Source organism: Chrysemys picta, chromosome 14 (genome assembly GCF_011386835.1).
Source record: "Chrysemys picta bellii isolate R12L10 chromosome 14, ASM1138683v2, whole genome shotgun sequence".
Classification (NCBI taxonomy): domain Eukaryota; kingdom Metazoa; phylum Chordata; order Testudines; family Emydidae; genus Chrysemys; species Chrysemys picta.
Window position 1 is genome coordinate 3,362,959 of NC_088804.1, and position 19,060 is coordinate 3,382,018.

Here is a 19,060-nt window from a genome sequence, read left to right on the forward strand (position 1 = left end):
CCCTCCACCTTCCTACGATTGAACGAGTCCTTATTTTAAGCTTCTAACTCTAAATCCCACAAGTTCAAGTGATTAAACGTCACAGTAAAACAGACAGAGAAATCATAGAAATATAGGGCTGAAAGGGACCTCGAGAGGTCATTTAATCCATCCTCCCGTGCTGAGGCAGGGTTACATAGACGTAGACTACATAGACCCCAAATGGCGACGTCCCATTCACATGCCTAGGATCCAGATGCTTGCATCAATCCACTTCTCATTCACTGTCCTCCCAGGAATACCGACGAATACTCTCTGATGCACCTGTTCCTAACTGGGGCTCTGGATGTGACCCACGCTCATGCTGGTCCATCAGAATGACCCCAAGTGCCCCCACTCGCATGTGCAGGAATGGAGCTAGATAAAGTGATCCAAGCCTGTCAGATGTTGATCTGCTACTTAAGTTCTTATTTTGCTTGTGTTCATTGTAACTAAAACTCTGTGGTTCTCCCCAAAACTTGAATTTAAGATTCTGGCACACGCAAAGTAAGAAAGAACTGAATAGGGTTAAACCCTGTGGGTCCAGCTGGACCTGTGTGACTTAATAGGCCACGTGAGACTGGATCAGCCTGGGCCCCATTCAAATGCAAAACTAAAATGGCTGCTTTGGCAGCAACAGCTGAGTGTCTTCCTCTCCTTTTAGAAAGGACACCAAGACGCTTTTCTTGAGAAACACCTCCCCGATGCCTGTAGCCTGGCGGCTCAGCGGCCTGGAGAACTTGGGGGATGATTTCTCTGTCTCACAAGACCAGGGCATCATCGGTCCCCGCTCAGAGTACTGCCTGCAGCTGCATTTTAAGGCTACAAAACCTCTCAACATTAAGAAGGTCATCCGACTGGAGGTGAGGCAGACCCTTCCCTCCCCAGCACCTACAAACCCAGCAGCCCTGCCTTCCAATACTTTGGAGAGCATTGGTGAGGCTTGGCACTAAGGTTTGTACTTGGCAGTTACCACCAATGGCAGGTGAGATGGGTGGGACGGTGGTGAGCAGGTGTTGTGAATGACACAGCTTTCTACCTGCAAGGAGCACTTCTCCAGCTCCCCTCCCCACGCCAGCTCTGGCCTGTGGCCTTTCTCCAGGGGACCAGCTTGTAGAAGGGTAAGATCCTGGGGATGAAGTAACCAGTGAGGCACTGCTGGGTAAGGAGGTGGTATGGGCTGGGGAGGTAGCACCTGCAGGCAGCTGGACAAATGGCCATTTTTGTCAATGTTTCTGTTGCTTTTCTTTACTTGAATCAAAATATTCCAGTGTATCCTGGAGCATGTGAGTCTCTCAAATCCCCAGTGGGCTAGCCCAGCTGGACCGGAGTCTGGTCTCTCCAACAGGGCCGGCCCTATGCAACTCTGCCCCTCAGTCTGGGGCAGCCCCAGTTCCCACCAGTCGTCTGGGGCTAAAGCCTAGATGATAGAGCCATCCAACAACAAATCCAAACTCCCCCCCCCCGCCCCCACCGAGGCAGGTTGGTGCAGGTCAAGTCAGTGACTGGGCTGATTCCGGGTTGCTGACATGGTGCTCTCCGTTTGGCATTGGCTAGTCCCACTGGACACATCAGGAGTCACTCTAGGGTTCCTGCACAGCCTCTGCCACTTCCCATTGCAGGCCCTGCCGGAAACAAGCTTGGTTTTGAAATTTAAATAGAAACAAATCACAGGAAAAGGCACAATGCGGGAGTCCCTTTCCTACCTCCTCCATTGCGGCTGGGCTGATGTCCAGAAAGGCTGTCTCGGCGTGAGCTTAGCTGGGGGTTGTTAGGAACATCTCTGATTGCAAACTATGCTGGTAACCATAAACAGCATCATTAGTAGTGAGTGTCTCCTGCTGGAAGGGTGGAGAACTAGGCTGAAGTTTCACACAGCAACAGAATCCTTTTGGGACAGCCCAGGAGGTTAGCAGGGTAGGAAATGCCTTGCAGCTGGATTGCTGCTGATGCTGGAATCTGATGGCAAAGGAGGAGGTGGGTACCATTGGCAGGATGAAGAACTCATGTTATGTTCATCAGCAGAGGTCAGGGGTGCGCTGAGTGACGGCTGTTTCTTGTTGCCTAAGGTTTCAGACATGGAAAACATCCTGGGGATTGTTCAGTACGAAAACATCCAGATCCTTGCCGAGTCCTATGACGTTGCTCTGGACATCAGCTTCCCCAGAGGTCAGTCTTTGTCCCCCACACTCAGGATGGCCTGGCCGGATCAGTAAGAATTAAGGTTGCCCTCATTAGGCACAGGGTCCAGATGTATAACTGTATGAGGCCAGCGTCCAGTAGAACAAATAGTCAGTGACCATGTCGTTATAGACTGTAGCATAATATATACACACCAAGGGGGTGAATTAAGGTCACCTTAATACTGGCATTTCCTAACTTTTGAGTGCTTGACTTCACCATAACCTTCTGTTAAAGTAGCTTTTGTATGCAATTTATTTTATCTGTTGAGTTAGAAACCATCACAGTAAGCCCGTACAAAACCATTTCCAGCTTTCTGACATGTAGGCTATCTAAGCCAGCAAGTGGCAAGTCTGCACTGCTCACAGACTGAGAGGACATATACTTTTAGGCATGTAGCACTGCAAGGAAATGAAAACAACGATGTTTAGCACGAAGTCATGCAGTTCTTCTCCACAGAACAAAAAGGGCAGTGAAGCATCCGGGGTAATGTTGAGAAGACTTTCTCTGGAGGACTTTGACTTTCTGGAGATTCAAATCTTGTGATTTGCAGGGGTGTTTCATGCAAGGCTTAGAGTATTCATCACCATCTCTCCTCCCACTTGTGGCTTTCTCTTCAGGTACAGATGGTGGTTTGGATTTTGGGGTCATTAGAGTATTGGATGAAGCTAGGCAAATGGTGTCCCTGAAGAACAAAGGAAAATATGAGATTGGATACAGGTAAAGTACTAACTATTTCAGCGGTGTGATGTATAAGCATTTGATGTCCCCATCAGTCCAGTCTTTCATTCCGTTATTTCCCTTGATATAACCTCTTCTTGGAATGACTAGATCACAATCCGGGTAAGTAGCAAAGCTCAGAGGTCACCATTTTCAAATATTCAACACACCAACAACTGTATGTTACACAGCGTGACAACTGAAGAAGAAACACAACAAAATGTAAATTATTCCCCAGTGGGCATGGCTGTGATTTATATTTATATTCAATGGTGAGCGCCCCTATGGCTGAGTGCATGTGCCTGCACTCTCTCTCACGGGCCTTCTGGCTGCAGCTCTCCCGCTGGGCACTACAGTTCAGTTCCCCCTCTGGGGTGTCTCAGTGGCCAGGCCACTTCCCCCAGTGGCTATTGAGGGGTGGGGGGACTTGGGCACACCCACTACTCCGGGTCCCAGCCCAGGGACCCTATAGATCGCAGCCATCTGCTGTGTCCCTTGAACTATGTCACACCGCTGCTTTAATTCCCTGGGCCTTTTCCCCACGGTGCCTTCACCCTTACCTCAGGGCCTTGTCCTAATGGAGTCCCAGCAATCAGTTCAGGGCTCCTCCTTGCTCGCCCCGGATTCTGGCAGCGCTCCCCTGTCTGGGGTTCTGCAGCTCCATCAGCCAGCCACACCCCATCCACGCTCCGACAGCTCCAGCAAGGAACTGAACTCCCTCTGGCCTGCAGCTCTTCTTATACTAGGCTGCTGGGCCCTGATTGGCTGTGCCCCAAACGGCCACTCTTAGCGTGACTAGATAGCAAGAGTGAGAAATCGGGACGGGGTGGGGGGTAATTGGCACCTATATAAGACAAAGCCCCAAATATCGGGACTGTCCCTATAAAATCGGGACATCTGATCACCCTAGCCACTCTAGGCAGCTTGGAGAACTCTCTCCACTGCCCTTTTTGGGACGGGATGTGTCAGGGCCATGAGGCCTCCAGCAGGGGGCCTCAGAGGGTCTGGTACACCCCATCACAAGGTGTCAGGTGTTTGGTTTTTTTTTAAGAACTTCTATTTTGCAAAGCATAGGCACATTCGGCATCCTACAAACGAGGAAGTTAGGCATGAAAATGCAGATTACATGCACAGACAGGTGCATACAGAAAACTCAGACCCTTTGAAAATCTGGCCTTGGAAGTAAATCAAGCTGAAGTCCACAATTTTAATTTTCATCTGGAATCGCTTGAACAAAGCTGAGTGAGATCTTAATGGCCCTTTTCACATTCCTAAGTGTTTTGTGCAGAGGCTCTTAACTGGGTTCCTGGCTATGCGACGGGCTCTAGTGTCCTTAATCGAACAGGCCAATTCACAAAGAGTCTTTGTTTTGTCTCCATCCTTCAGCTTCACTCTAGAATGCCCTGAAGCCAACATGCCAAATTTGAATTCTGTCTTCAACATCCAGCCCCAGAAGGGGACGTTAGCCGCTGTTGACCGCCCCACTCAGATCCAGATCACCTTTCGCTCCAAGAAGGAAATGAAAATTGAAGATAAGCCTATCCTGTACTGCCAGGTGAGATGTCTGTAAAGACCTTGGCACAGGCCAAGCTGTGATGGCTATGACAGCCAGCTGATGGCGCCCTGTGTGCTGTGTATATTCCTTGTCACACACAAGTGGGGATGCACTGGTTAACTGAGGGATCCAGTGCTACCATCCAGGTATTTGTCAAAGCCTTCCATGATGTTCCCAAAACAGGGATGAGCATCCACCTCTAGCTTTGGAATAGGTATTTAAAGAGCCAGCAGTCCTGGCCTCTCCAGGCCTAGTTTCTCCTAGGATTGGAATTAAGGAGCCTGACCTTGAAAAAGCTCAAGGCTGCTCCAGGTTTAGCCTTTCCTAGCCAAAAAGTCCCTATAAGAAGAATAATGCCAGAGCGTAGAAGATTTCACTCTAAGCCCTTTTCAGCAGGAGTCACTGCAAGGAATAGTACTGACCCAGTGACTGGAGTAGAGAAGCATTCGCAGCTGCTCCATCATAGGTTTCTGTAAGAAGGATGGTTCAGGATGGCTGACTGTAAGAAAGTTCACACCCAGGGACTCCACGTCAAGCGTTCGCCAGTGGGAAATAGTGCAAGAGTGTTGGCGGTGGGGAAACTAGAATGATATAAAATGAACCTAGCGTACAATCAGTGGATTCAGACTGGCTAGGTTATAGGTCTCAAAATGTAATTGCAAATGGAGAATCATCATCAAGTGGATATGCTTGCAGTGGGGCCCTGCAGTGATCAGTTCTTGGCTCTGTGCTATTTAACATTTTATCAGTGACCTGGAAGAAAACATAAAATCATCACTGATGAAGTTTGCAGATGACACAAAAATTGGGTGGAAAAAAGTGGAAAATAATGAAGAGGTCAGGTCACTGATTCAAAAGTGATCTAGATTGCTTGGTAGGCTGGGTGCAAGGAAAAATAGAATTTGAATAGAGCTAAATGTATTCATTTAGGAACAAAGAATGTAGGTCATATTTATAGGATGGGGGAATCTACCCTGGAAAGCCGCAACTCTGAAAAAGATTTGGGGATGGTGGTGTATAATCAGCTGAACATGAGCTCCCAATGTAACTGTATGCCCAAAAGAGCTGGTGTGATCCTGGGATGCATGAACAGAGGAATCTCAAATTGGATTAGAGAGGTTATTTTACCTCTGTATTTGGCATTGGTGCGACCACTGCTGGAATCCTGTATCCAGTTCTGGTGCCCACAACTCAAGAAGGATGTTGGTAAATTAGAGAGGATTCAGAGAAGAGACATGCGAATGCTTAAAGCATTAGAAAAGCTGCCTTATAGCGATAGACTAAAAGAGCTCAATCGATTTAGTTTAACAAAGAAAAGGTTGAGGGTGACGTGATCACAGATCATAAGTATCTACACAGGGAACAAATGTTTGATAATGGGCTCTGCAGACAAAAGGTCTAACATGATCCAGTGGCTGGAAGTTGAAGCTAGACAAATTCAGACTGGAAATAAGGTGTACATTTTTAACAGGGAGGGTAATTAACCACTGGAACAATTTACCAAGGGTCGTGGTGGATTCTCTATCCTGACGATCGTTAAATCAAGCCTGGCTGTTCTTCTCAAAGCTCTGCTCTAGCATTATTGGGGGGAAGTTCTCTGGCCTGTGCTAAACAGGTGGTCAGGCAACGTGATCCCAGTGGTCCCTTCTGGCCTTGGAATCTGTGAATCCATGAAAGCTCCTAGGGACTTCTGCCAAGTCTTTGCAAGGGTAATCTTAGGAACGACAAAGGCCTTCAAGTCACCAGGGAACTGACACAAGCCGGGGGGAGTGCTTGGCTAAGTGTGCCATGGCTCCCGGGCTGTAGGCAGCAACTCTGTGGATTTATGAGACAGACCAGCAGAGTCCTCTAAACTCCGCTTGCCAATCCACCCTCCTCTGCCCAGGTGATTGAGCCCAATGTCTGTGAAGGAGGCGAGACCATTGCCAGCATTCCAGTGAAAGTGTCAGTGAATTCTTTGTTCACCAAGTACAGCATTTCCCCAGCCTCGCTCGTCAACTTTGGCTCCATGATGAACAGCACCCGGAAGACCTGCAGCTTCACTCTGGAGAACAAAGGTGCTCTTGATTTCAAATACTTCATCGGCAAGCTAATACGAGATCTGCCCATCCTACCAAAAAAGGGGTAAGAGAAAGCACCAGCAAATGCTGACGACTCTGTGCCTCAATTTCCCCATCTATGAAATGGGGGTGATGACACTGACCTCCATTGTAAAGCACTTTGAGCTCTGCTGATGACTAGTACTATAGAAGAGATAGGGCTTATTAGTGCCCTTCTTTGTAAAGTGCTGGGATTTATGGATGAGAGATTGCATATGTGACCAGTGTTGTTGTTAATAGCCTTCAGCCAGGCATGCTCATGTGTGTATTTAATTTGGCACTTGCTCAGAATGGGTGTGCCCCTTCCTAGGGCAAGCCCAGCCCTGGGACAGTCAAACCCAGGAGGGGATTGGACACAGTGGAGACCCCAGCATGATGTATTTCTGCTGTTCCTTCCAGACCATCTCACATCAAGCACTCCCGTTCCCGTGACAGCGAGACCTTAAGCAAAATCCCTCCTGTTGGCAAACAAAGCAAGCGCACGGAATCTCTTCAGAAGGACATCAACCTTGTTGCGCAGGTGGGTGCATGTTCCAACCTGCTCCTTACATCCACTGCAGTGTCTGCTAAGGCCCTTCTCCAGTCTGAGTTCTTCCGCTCCCCCAGGGGTGACCCTGCCTGGGCAGCTAGATCAGAGAATGTGCTGTTGTCATTCACGGTATGTCGGCTCCAGAGCCGATATTCTTACTCGGGGTGATTTTCTTTCTCACGTGCTTTCCCCTTTCTCTCCCCCAACCTTTCTACTCTCATTCCTCCCTCCTACTTTTCCAGGAAGATATTTCTCCTTTTTGTTTTGCTCCCCACCAGAAATCAGGATCCTTGCTGTTTTCCCCTCCCTTTACTTCCCAATCCCCCTTCTTTTGACCAGGGAGGATCAGATGCTGCTGCTTCTACAGTTTGGCAACATCACTCTTATGCCGACCAGAAGGTTTCTGGTGCTTCCCCTGCCGCCTAGGGCAGGGGGACAGAGGTAGGTTCCTGAACTTGGCTGTGTGCACATGACATGACCATTAAACTGAAAGCCCAATGCTTTGTGCATCCTCTTTAGGAGGCTGTTGGAGTACTGAGAGTTCATTCCATGTCCTAGCGGCCCCAGGGAATGTGCAGTGGTCATGACTGGCTGTAGGGAAGCAGGGAGAAATGAAGGGAGTGGAATGCCCCTCTCCTGGGACTGTTAACTGGCAGGATATCTGAGGCAGGCTTTCTCTGGATTCTTTTGCAGGCTCGCTTCACTCTAGGCATGTTCACAGTGTATCCTGGATTTGGATCCATCCCTGCAGGAGGCCAGCAGATCATCACAGTTGATTGTTTAGCAGAGCCAGTGGGAAAGTGTGAGGAATACCTGGCCATTGACATCACCGACAGGGACCCTGACGATAATCCGGGAGGCATCCCATACACCTTGATTGCTGAGTCATGCCTACCAGGTATAGACATGTTCTGTACAGCCATTGGCTGAATCACTGCGTCCACTCCCTCTTCCCCAAGGAGCATATGGAGCGGGGTTGCATTATCCCTGACACCCCCCTTGAGAGAGAAGATGGCTCATCTTGAAAATCTCCACTGCCTGCCTCCATTCCTTGCTGGATTTGGCAGCACATTATGGGATAGTAGGTAACCAACTCTCATGCTTCAGAGTGTAAACTGACCACTGCAGGCAGGCTCAGGAAGGCGTTCCCCCTCGCTGGTGTCCAGCCTAGGTGTGCTGTAGGGAGCAGGGAGGACTGTTTTCTTTTGCGGCATCAGCTGGCAACTGTTGGAGGTAGGAGGCAGAAGCTGACGAACCAGCGATCTGATCCACCGGGTCAGTAAGGGGAAGGGCCAGTGACCCCTGACAGCCTGTACCGTTATTTAGCTGTCACAGAGGTATCCGGTATTTCCTAATGTTTCACTGTGTTTTCCCCTGCTTGCTTCTGGCTCAGTCCTGGCTGACGAGAGAGAACGATCATTCTCGTTCCCCTTTGGTCTCATCCACAGCTGTTGAGGCACCTCTTGGCCTCCCTTTCTCTTGACTGAACATTCCTACTCTCCCAAACTCCACAGGTCAAATCTTGCAGCCTCCTCCTCTGCGCTGCCCCCAGCTTGGGTCACCCTTTCAAAGCCTGGTGTCGCAACAGTCACCACTGCAGAGCTCCAGCAGGAGCTGAGTAGATAGCGTTTCTCAGCACGGGCTTGCACAGCTCCTTCTGGGCCTGAGCCAAGCCCAGCTGAAGTCAGTGGAAAGTCTCTCAATGAATTCCGTGGGCTTTGGATTGGGCCTTCTATCCCCTTCCTTCCCGAGAGAGGCTGGCGTCTGGAAGGGCTGGATAGGCTGACGGAGAGGCCTGCACCATATCTGTTTTGCCATTCCCCAGTCGCTGTTGTTTTTTTGCCATGAGGGATCATGAGAAAAGAGTTGGCCTGAGGAATAGATTCTGGGCCAAACCCTGAAGTGTGTGCTTCAGCTGTGCTCCATCCTCACTCGAGCAGAATGTATCCAAGTCAAAGGAACGGATAAGGGCTTCAGGGTATGACCCGCTGTAAATAGGACAAGGGCGTTAGGGAGCAGTTCTACCCTGGGCTTAGTGAAAGAATGCATCATGCTAACCTCAAACAGGCCTGTTTATGGGGCAGTGCAGTGCCAGGTTGCCCAGAGAGCCATGACAGCAGGGAAAGCACAGAGATGTACCTGTGATGTCAGTTACCGTTTTTGTGTACAACAAATGTTCTCTCCTCCTGATAGTTTTGTCCCCCATGAAGGCCCTTCCATACAGGAATACAGCCTGGAGAGCTGGGTTTTGTTAACTTTGCCACTGGTGTAACACCAAACCCCTGGGGGGTTATTGGCAGTGGGAATTGAACCTGGGCTCTCTGGTTCTGAAAGCCTGAGCTGCTATTGCTGGAAATAAATGTTGGCTCAGACTGTAGTGGGCTCATCGACCCCTCTCAGAGTGGCCCAGCCACCACCAATGTGGGACAGAGTGCCACACTGAGTGGCTGCAGGGTAGACAAATTCAGGTGATAGAGGCACATGCCGTAAGATCCAGAGGTCTGAGGTTCAATACAAATTGCTGACAACTCACTCAGGGGTGTGCCATTGCCCTGACTTGTGCAAACAGGATTCTGGAGTCAAGCTCATCCTGCATTAATGTCACTGAAGTCAGTAGCGTTGCTCCCAAGACAAACTAGGCCTGTGTTTCTCAGCCAGAGGAGAACACACTGTCTCCGCTGTCATGTCTCTCTTCCCTCAGCCTTTGTGGTCGATGACATCGGGTCCATTTTTGAGGAACATCGGATCTGCAGCAACATCAACCTTTACCAGATCCTGCAGGCAGTGGAAGGTGGAGGAGTGTTTGTATCAGATGAGAACAAGTTCATCTTCAGTAACGTCCTGGTTGGGCACCAGGCAACAGCTCGGTTCAAGATCGCCAATGTGGGCAGAATTCCTTGTGACGTGGTCCTCGCGGTCAAGCCTGTCTCCAGCAAGGTCAGAATAAGAGCTGAAGGGTCGGGTGTGGGACCATCCACTGGAGGCCCCACAAGCAAGTTGGAGTTTCATGCAGGGTTTCTGAGATGTGTGTCTCAGCCTTGCCTGGTCTGGAGCAGTGCAGGGTAATAGAATGTCACTCCCACCCCTGCCCAGCAGTGTTAGACTGCTGCCCATGCTGATCCTGCTGCCAGAACCACAGTGAAGCTCCGATCGGCTCAGTGCTGGTAGTGCCTGGAATGAGGTACGGGAAGCTGAGCACCGATCACATGGGATCTGATTAGTAACCACGTCCTGTGAGGAAGAAGAAAGCAATCCCTAAGGAGTCCGAGACAGAAATGTGTTATGCTCTTACAAAGCACAACTGATCTTTATAGAGGAAGGTAAATACACAGCATTTAGAGGGTCATCCTGTCCGTTGTTCCAATTTAATCAATTGTCCTTAGGGGTGCCAGCCTTCGCCAATCTGCCCTTCATTATGGATGTGCGTTGATGATTCTTTGATGTCCTTTAAGTCTCTTCACTCCTTGTTCCTTGACTCTGGCTATAACAATGGCCTTCACACCTTATCTTTTCCTGATGCATACATTCCTCATTCACACAAACAGATTGGGAATAAAAACAGTAGTATTTTATATTGAGCAAAAAGGCATTGCAAATTAAACCCTGCTAAGTTTTACAATCAATAACCAAGACAATTTACATTAGGACCCAGGCCTTCAATGTTCCTCTAATCTACTTAACATAGACACAGTAGAGAATCCTGTCTCTTACTTTCTAAAACCTTAAAACAAAGAAATGTATATTTAACTAGAGTGCCTATATTGTAATACATATAGGAAACCATAGTAGACATTATAACTTATCCTAAAACAAAAGGGTGACCATAATCACTGATAAGGATTGTTCTGATCTGTCATTCCTTTCTGCTATTCAAAAAGGGTGGCTGACAGGATGAAATCAAATCATACATTAATTCTCATAGTACATTATAAAATCAAGCTCCTACAAATGTCCCCTCTCCCCCATGGGGTGACAGAGACCCCATTCCTCACAGCAGCCAGTCAGAAGAACCCAGCAAACGGTTTTGTGATAAGAAACCCTAATTATCCCCACTTCCACTGCCAGACTTGCCAGCATCCCACACTGTGAGAAGCCCCTTCCTTAAGTCGATCCTGACCCTTGACAAAATTATACCCAGAGGAATGGCACTGATGTGTTGGTCTGCCCTGGTGTAAAGCCAGTCTGGGTTGTTTTCAGCACCTTTTGATCTCTTTTCCTCTTCTTCAGCTGGACGGCTTTCTCTCCTTTAGTCTGGTGGTTAGTGAGAATCATGATAGACACAAAGGGGCTGATGAGCAATAAATAATCTGGGCACTGAAGTGTGGAGTTAACTGAGTGACTAATACAGCCATACAAACAGCTATCTGCTGTGCTGCAGTGGTGGGCCCTTGCCTTCAGTTATCACACACGGTTGTCTCAAATACCCCACTATTTCCCACCACTTGGAACAGGATGTGGTTTTTCTGATCCTGACAGCACATTTGTTGAGTCAAGAAACATGCTGTTTGACATCCCTTCCTGTGACAGGAGTGGACAACCTCCTGACAGCTGAGGGAAGAGTCTTGCCCATGTGGCTCTTACACTGTGTGTGTTTTGTGTGTGTGAATTTCACTGACTGTGGCTATGGGAGGGGTATTTCACAACCACCCCGCTGTCTGGGTTTCCCTAAGGCTGCTGCCCGCATTAATGACATCTTCGAGGTGGATCCCATTCGGATGTGCGTCCCCAGCCGCTCCCATGCCTTTGCTACCGTGACTTTCACCCCACAGACGATGCAGAGCTACCAGTGCGTTTTTGAGGCTTTCATTGATGGACTGCCAAGGTAAATTAACCCACTGCTTCTTGGGGGCGGGCTTTCCTGTTCTCTGTTTACATAGCAAGCATGTGCCTGGAACAATGATTTTTTTCCTACTCCCTGCAGCTTGGTTGCAAAATCACGAAATTTAACATTTGATATCATCGGGGATGGGAACTTCCCCCGAGTGACCATCTTGCGCCCTGTCCTCCGCAACAAAAGAGGGAACCCACTGCTCCTCTTCAAGAGGCTCTTGCTAGAGCGATCGGAGAAACTCCCTTTTGTCCTTAAGAACAGTGGCATGATACCTGTCCAGGTAATAACTTGCTAGGCAAAAGCTTAAAAGATGGCACTGAAGCAAACTCTCCTCCTGTTATGGACAAGCCTTATAGAACTTAATACAAATGAAGCCAGTAGAGATGTCTAGAAAGCACATTAAAACTCCATGGAATTGAATAGAGAATGAGATCCCTTCTGCATGTGTTTTGAACCATCCTATAGAATTCCATAGTAAGGATATAATTCTCTATTAAACTCCATAGGATGTTTCTGGAGACCAATAGAAAAGCTCCTATTTGCTATCAGATTCTATAGGACAATTCCAAAGGGGAAGGCTTTTGATTGGTCATCTTTGTCTCCTTTCCAATAACTTCTTCACTGTCTTCTCCTTTCTGTGCCTTAATAAACCACTAAGGGCTTGTCTACACTTACATTTTATAGCGCTCTAACTTGCTGACTCGGGGATATGAAAAATCACCCCCCTGAGCGCAGCAACTCTGAGCGCTTTAAAGCCCAGCGCTCGGAGCTAATCCCCTCGTGGAGGTGGATTACCAGGCGAGCTCTCTCCCAGTGCTCACGCGCAACCACACTCGCATGTCAAAGCACTGCAACGGGAGCGTTCCTGCGGCAGCCCTTTGAAGTTTCCAGTGTAGACATACCCTAACTGAAATGGATGTCAGTCAGCCAAGAGCGCAAATGACTGACTTTCACTTACTTGCCCCTGGGGGCGTGTGATTTTCTGACCAATTTGTCATTCTTACTTAACAATATCAGAAGAAAACTGTTGTTTTCCTCTTCACAGTTTGGTTCTAATTATGAGAATGCGTCTGTTACATTCTAATTCCATTCTGCTCTACATGATTACATTTTAATACTGTCTAATTACATTCTATTCTATTTGATTACCTTCTAATTACCTTCTATTATGTTCTAATTCCATTCTACTCAGTTACATTCTATTCTATTTAATTCCATGCTATTACACTATAATTACATGCTATTCTACTTGATTGTAATTAGAAAATATTAAATTCTATTTTAATTCTATTCTATAGTTACCTTTTAATACTTTCTCCTTACAATCTGTTCTATTTGATTACCTTCTAGTCGCGTTCTGTTGTATTCAGATGAATTCTAATGATAGTCTGTTCAGTTCAGAGGAATATAGTCTGTTCTGTGTGATTACATTCTAACAGTGAAAGCAATGAGTGTTCGGTTCTCTGGAACATCGGTAACATTCGGTGACTCCACTTGCTGCCCCATATCCTAGCCCATGTTGCCATGCTTTGTGTTTTTCTTTCTCCAGGTGATGGTTGACCTGTTGGATGATTATGGAGTTTTCTCACTGAAACCCAGGCCTACCACTCACTGCCTCTATGTGGCTCAGAGTGAGGGGGATGAATCAGGCAGAGAAGGTAAATGCAATGAGCCTGGCAGGAGTGAAGAATTCCAGCAGCTCTTGTAGGGGATGTCTTCAGGTGATTGGCACCTGGTCTGAGCCCCAAAACTAGACTAGCCCAGGAGTGAGCAGCCAGGCCAGAAAGTGCTGCCTGAGTTACTGGGTCCTCATGGGGGCGGCAGACACCGGGACTTCTGGGGCATTTCCCATGGATCTTTGTGCCGCAGTGCGTTGAGCTGCTCTGTGATTCCTTCCCAGTGAATTGTGGGAGAATTTGTCCTTCAGGGCACACAGGGGAATTGTGGGAAGGCATTTGAGATTACCAGCACTCAAATGGTTTAGCCTGAGTACTTGCTGCAAAGTGGGTGGATTACCAGCCTGAGAGAAAGCCGTACCTCACCTGTAGCCGATAACCATGAACAGACCAGCTAGCCCTGTTTGAAAGCACCATCACACTGGATGGAGTGAGAAGGGTTTTGTGTGTGGATGGGAGTCAGGTTGGAACCAGCATCTGAGTAAGAGCCCAAGTTACCTCTGCAGCAAAGACATACTCATAGAGCCTGCAGTATGGAGCGAGTCTGTCATGAGACCTCCTCCCGGTGGAACTCAGCCATCCTCCAGGAGAACAAGGGTTTGGAGACGGCCATGCTTTAGCTGGTTTTCCTCTTCAAACCTCTTAGGAATGTTTCCTTCTGTGTCATAACTATAAACCTTCCTGTATACAGTACTATAAAATCCCTCCTGCCCAGAGGCACCAAAATCCTTTTACCTGTAAAAGCTCAGGTAACCTGGCTGACACCTGACCCAAAGGACTAATAAGGGGACAAGATACTTTCAAATCTGGGGGGTGGTGGAGGCTTTTGTTTTTGCTCTTTTTTTTTGGTGGTTGTTTGCTCTTGGGACTAAGAGGGACCGGACATCAATCCAGGCTCTCCAAATCTTTCTCAACAAGTCTCTCATATTTCAAACTTGTAAGTAACAGCCAGGCAAGGCATATTAGTTTATCTTTGTTTTCTCAATTTGTGAATGTTCCCTTTGCTAGAGGGAAGTTTATCCCTGTTTTGCTGTAACTTTGAAACTAAGGCTAGAGGGGGTTCCTCTGGGCTCTTTGAATCTGATTACCCTGTAAAGTTATTTTCCCTCCTGATTTTACAGAGATGATTTTTACCTTTTCTTTTTAATAAAATCCTTCGTTTAAGAACCTGACTGATTTTTCCATTGTCCAAGACCCAGGGGTTTGGGTCTTTGATCACTTTGTAACCAATTGGTTAGGATATTATTCTCAAGCCTCCCCAGGAAAGGGGGTATAAGGGCTTGGGGGGATATTTTGGGGGAAGAGGAACTCCAAGTGGCCCGTTCCCTGTTTCTTGTTAAATCACTTGGTGGTGGCAGCATACCAGGTTTTAACCTAAGCTGGTAGAAATAAGCTTAGGGGGCTTTCATGAGGGTCCCCATATCTGTACCCTAGAGTTCAGAGTGGGGAGGGAACCCTAACAGTCTGCAACTCTCAGTTCTGATTTCCAGCCCAAACACTCCATTCCTTTGCAGGAAGGAAACCCCACACAGCTTCCCTAATCCTGCAGAATGGTGAGTCGGCAGAGTTTGATGTGCTTTTCAAACCCATCCTGGCCCAGCGGGTGGAAGGGAAAATCCATCTGTCAGTGGTGGACAATCAGTATGAGGAAACCTGCATTCAGATGGTGGGAGAGGGCTACCAAGACGATATCACGCTGGATAACATCCATGGGCTGGTAGCAGAGAGCAACGAGGAGAATGCAGAGGGGCAGCTGGAGGAGGACAGAGTGGAGGGTAAGAGGCATTGTTGAGAATAATTTGGCCCCTTTGAGGTTTTTAGAAGGTAAATCAGGATTTTGGATTGAGCCTGCTGCTGTTGAAGTAACCATCTGAAATTGTGAAATTGACCAATTTTAAAACCCTCTGCCATGAAATTGATCAAAACGGACAGTGAATTTGGTAGGGCCCTACTTATTGTGCCCTCTCTACAGCTGGGTTTGTGTGTCTCTGTTACACAGGACACCTGAGCGTATGTCCTCCAAATGGAAAGGTGTGTTTCAGGCTGTAATGTATTGTGGAGGCCTTTTGATTTCAGTGAGTGGAGAGGTGCATGTGTCCGTGGATGAGAGTTGGATGCACTGCTTGAGGAGGGGCTGCTCTAAGAGCCCTCTCTGGTTGAAGTAGGCGTGTATGTGCCAATGGATGGGAAGGGAGTCACATGTATGAGAGGAAGAGTGCTGTGCGAGTCGTCACTGCCCTACAAGTGCTATAACCAAATCAGTGAGCATCCCCATTTTCGTTCTTCCTAGCTGCCAGAGAAGATCACATCCAGTTTGGGGACTGTCACATCGGGAGGCCCTACCAGGTGACCTTCACGATAACCAATCGCAGCAAAGCAGACGTGATGAGGTTTGAATGGCCTGCTGCGGCGTCGCTTGTCTTCTCTCCCCAGGTATAAAGGGACCACTTTGTTTTATCCCATGCACAAGAGGTTGCTCAGCAAGTGATGTGTAGTTAGCAGAGCACTGACCCAGAGCTAGGTGGCAGTGCCCTGGCTGCCATGCAGGCGCTCCGGTTTGTGTCTTGGGTCAGTTCTCTGAATCCTTGGACTTGCAAAGGTGGGAGGCAGAACTGTCAGCCCTCGTGGGGGAGTCATGGGATCCCACCCTGCTGGGAAACTGCTCTTGCTCCCTGAGGGCTTTCGGTTGCAGAATTTCACTGGGTTCAGAATGGCCATTCCCTTTTTAAAGTAAGGTGTAATAGGCCTGCACCTTCCTGGAGCGCCCTCCTGCAGCAGAACAGGGATGCCTGCCTCAGTTTCCCTCCACCAGAGTCCCCAGAAATAGCCCAAACAGTCTTTCTTACTACAAATAGCCCTATGATGCTTAATTTATTACAAACATCCCCTGCACATAACCATAACAGTACCTCGAGGAGAGCCCTGCCGCCCTCACTCTGCCCCTGTTCACCGGTCTGACTCTGGCGCCCCTCACCACACTTCACTCCCAGCCTTCAACCCCCTCTAGCCTGCTGCCTTCAGCTCTCCAGCTTAGAGCGCTAGCAAGTGTCTCCCTCTGCTGCTCTCAGCCTTCAGCCCTCTCTGGCTGTCTCTGGCTTGGCTCTCTGGCTCAGGACGGTCTGCCAGCTAGTCCCTCTGCTGCCTCCCAAGCCCTCAGCCCTTTTCAACCTCCTGGCACTGGCTTGGGCTCTTGAAAGTCAGTCGACTTCCTGGGGATACCTCCCTCTTTCCACAGAGGGCCTGCAGGAGGCTCGCTACAGCTGGCCCCAGAGACCTCTCTGGCCTCCTGACTCACCGGCTCTCCCTAGTCCTTTATAACCCCCCAGGTGCCACTCCACCCTCTTCATTGGCCAAACTGAGAACAGCTGTTCTGGCACAGGTGAGCTGAACCTTCTTCATTTACGGGGCCAGAAACCCTGTGACATGAGGCCACTGAGCGAGACTGAATTGCTATAGGTTCCGGTGTCATCTGTATGCTGATATCACTGCTCTACAGTCAAAATGCTTCTGAAATAAATGTAGTCAAACTTTACTAATTCTGGGTCACTGAGAACGAAAATGATGCTTAAAATTGTTGATTGGCTCTAGTTTTCAAGATATGCTATTGGGTCAGTATATACGACCCTTGACTTGGGAATGGCAGAAGATAAGTGAGTTATAAAGGGAAGGGATCTCAATTTAAACCAGAAATGACTAAAATACATCTTTGACTGGATCTATGAATAAATCTATGACTGGGTTTGGACAGTACTTGCTTTTTAGGCAAAACAATGAATGATGCAATCTGAAGCTGGTATTACATCGTACATTATATGAATTGCATCATTATTATTCCTAGAAGTCATGGATGATGCAATCATAACAAAGCTTATATCACTCTGCTGAACAAATTGCCCTATATCAGCTCTAGAAATCATAGAGTGTCTTGCTCTCTTATTTGTCAGTGTTTGATTTTGCAAAGGGACACATTTCTGTTTAGCCAAAGTGAGCAGAGATGCCTCGTACTTGTATGAACAGTGCAGATAACTTCTGCTATGTTTGTGGTGAAGTGACTTTTGCATCACAAAAGCGCAGTATAACTACTATGGTTAAGAAAGCCCATCACCTTTATTTTGGCTGCAAAATTGGAGATCGGGACAAGAGGTGGGCCCCACACATATGCTGCAACACTTGTGCAACAAATCTTCGCCAGTGGTTGAACAGGAAAAGGAAATCTATGCCTTTTGCAGTGCCAATGATTTGGAGAGAGCCAACAGATCATACCAGCAATTGTTACTTCTGCATGGTGCCTCCAATTGGGAAAGGTGTGTCAGAGAAGAAAAAGTGGACTGTGCATTATCCAAACATTCCATCAGCTATACGCCCAGTACCTCACAGAGAAGGACTGCCGGTTCCTGATGCACCAGAATCATTCTCACATGACTCAGATGAGGAAGAGGATGAAACTTCTGGTCCTGATCCATCAATGTCACAGGACCCACATTTTCTCCCATCCTCCTCCTCTGAACCACACCTCATAACACAAGGTGAACGGAATGACCTTGTCAGGGATTTGGAACTACCCAAGAGCAAGGCAGAGCTGTTGGGCTCCAGACTACAGCAGTGGAATCTCCTGGTAGGTGATGTTAGGGTTTCCATGTTCCATGACCGTCAAAAGGATCTTGTCCCATTCTTCTTCATAGAAGGTGATCTTGTAGCCTGCAACAACATCGATGGTGTGATGGCAGCCCTCAACATCGTTCACGATCCAGATGAGTGGAGACTGTTCATTGATTCATCGAAGACGAGTTTTAAAGCTGTTTTACTGCATAATGGCAATGTTTTGCCATCAATTCCAGTTGGTCATGCAGTCCATATGAAGGAAACCTATGACAACATGAAACAACTTTTGAGGTGCATAAACTATGACCAACATCAGTGGCAGCTTTGTGGTGATTTGAAGGTTGTTGCTCTCTTGCTTGGTCTGCAGACTGGATACACAAAGTACTGCTGTTTTCTCTGCCAATGGGATAGTCGTGCAAGAGATTCCCACTAGATCAAGAAAGATTGGCCACTCCGACAGTCAGTGGAGCCTGGGAGGAAAAGTGTTCAGCATCCACCACTTGTTGAATCAAGGAAGATTTTGTTACCACTCTTACACATCAATCTGGGTCTGATGAAGAACTTTGTCAAGGCCATTGACTAAACACAAGCAGCTTTCAAGTACCTCCGTGGAAAATTTCCAAGATTAAGTGAAGCTAAGATAAAGGAAGTTGTCTTTGTTGGTCCTCAGATTTGTGAACTTCTTCGAGATGATGCATTTGACCATGCACTGCGTGGCAAGGAAAAGACGGCATGGAAAGCCTTCCAGTTAGTGGCAATAAATTTTCTCGGAAACAACAAGGCAGACAACTACAGGTTGTTGGTGGAAAACCTCCTCAAGGCATACAAAAGCCTTGGTTGCAACATGTC

The 19,060-nt window shown here is 47.8% G+C and overlaps 1 protein-coding gene across 2 annotated transcripts in view; it reads left to right on the forward strand.

Annotated features, from left to right (window-relative positions):
- The window catches only part of HYDIN (HYDIN axonemal central pair apparatus protein), a 446,593-nt gene that overhangs the window by 365,354 nt on the left and 62,179 nt on the right, over positions 1-19,060 (forward strand). For both annotated transcript variants that reach the window (XM_065567801.1, XM_065567802.1), the window contains 13 exons: positions 683-881; positions 2,088-2,187; positions 2,820-2,919; positions 4,306-4,474; positions 6,360-6,598; positions 6,973-7,093; positions 7,796-8,000; positions 9,804-10,039; positions 11,773-11,924; positions 12,024-12,213; positions 13,483-13,591; positions 15,124-15,384; positions 15,900-16,042. In XM_065567801.1, the coding sequence (XP_065423873.1) occupies positions 683-881; positions 2,088-2,187; positions 2,820-2,919; positions 4,306-4,474; positions 6,360-6,598; positions 6,973-7,093; positions 7,796-8,000; positions 9,804-10,039; positions 11,773-11,924; positions 12,024-12,213; positions 13,483-13,591; positions 15,124-15,384; positions 15,900-16,042 (2,224 nt within the window). The remainder of the gene's footprint in view (positions 1-682; positions 882-2,087; positions 2,188-2,819; positions 2,920-4,305; positions 4,475-6,359; positions 6,599-6,972; positions 7,094-7,795; positions 8,001-9,803; positions 10,040-11,772; positions 11,925-12,023; positions 12,214-13,482; positions 13,592-15,123; positions 15,385-15,899; positions 16,043-19,060) is intronic.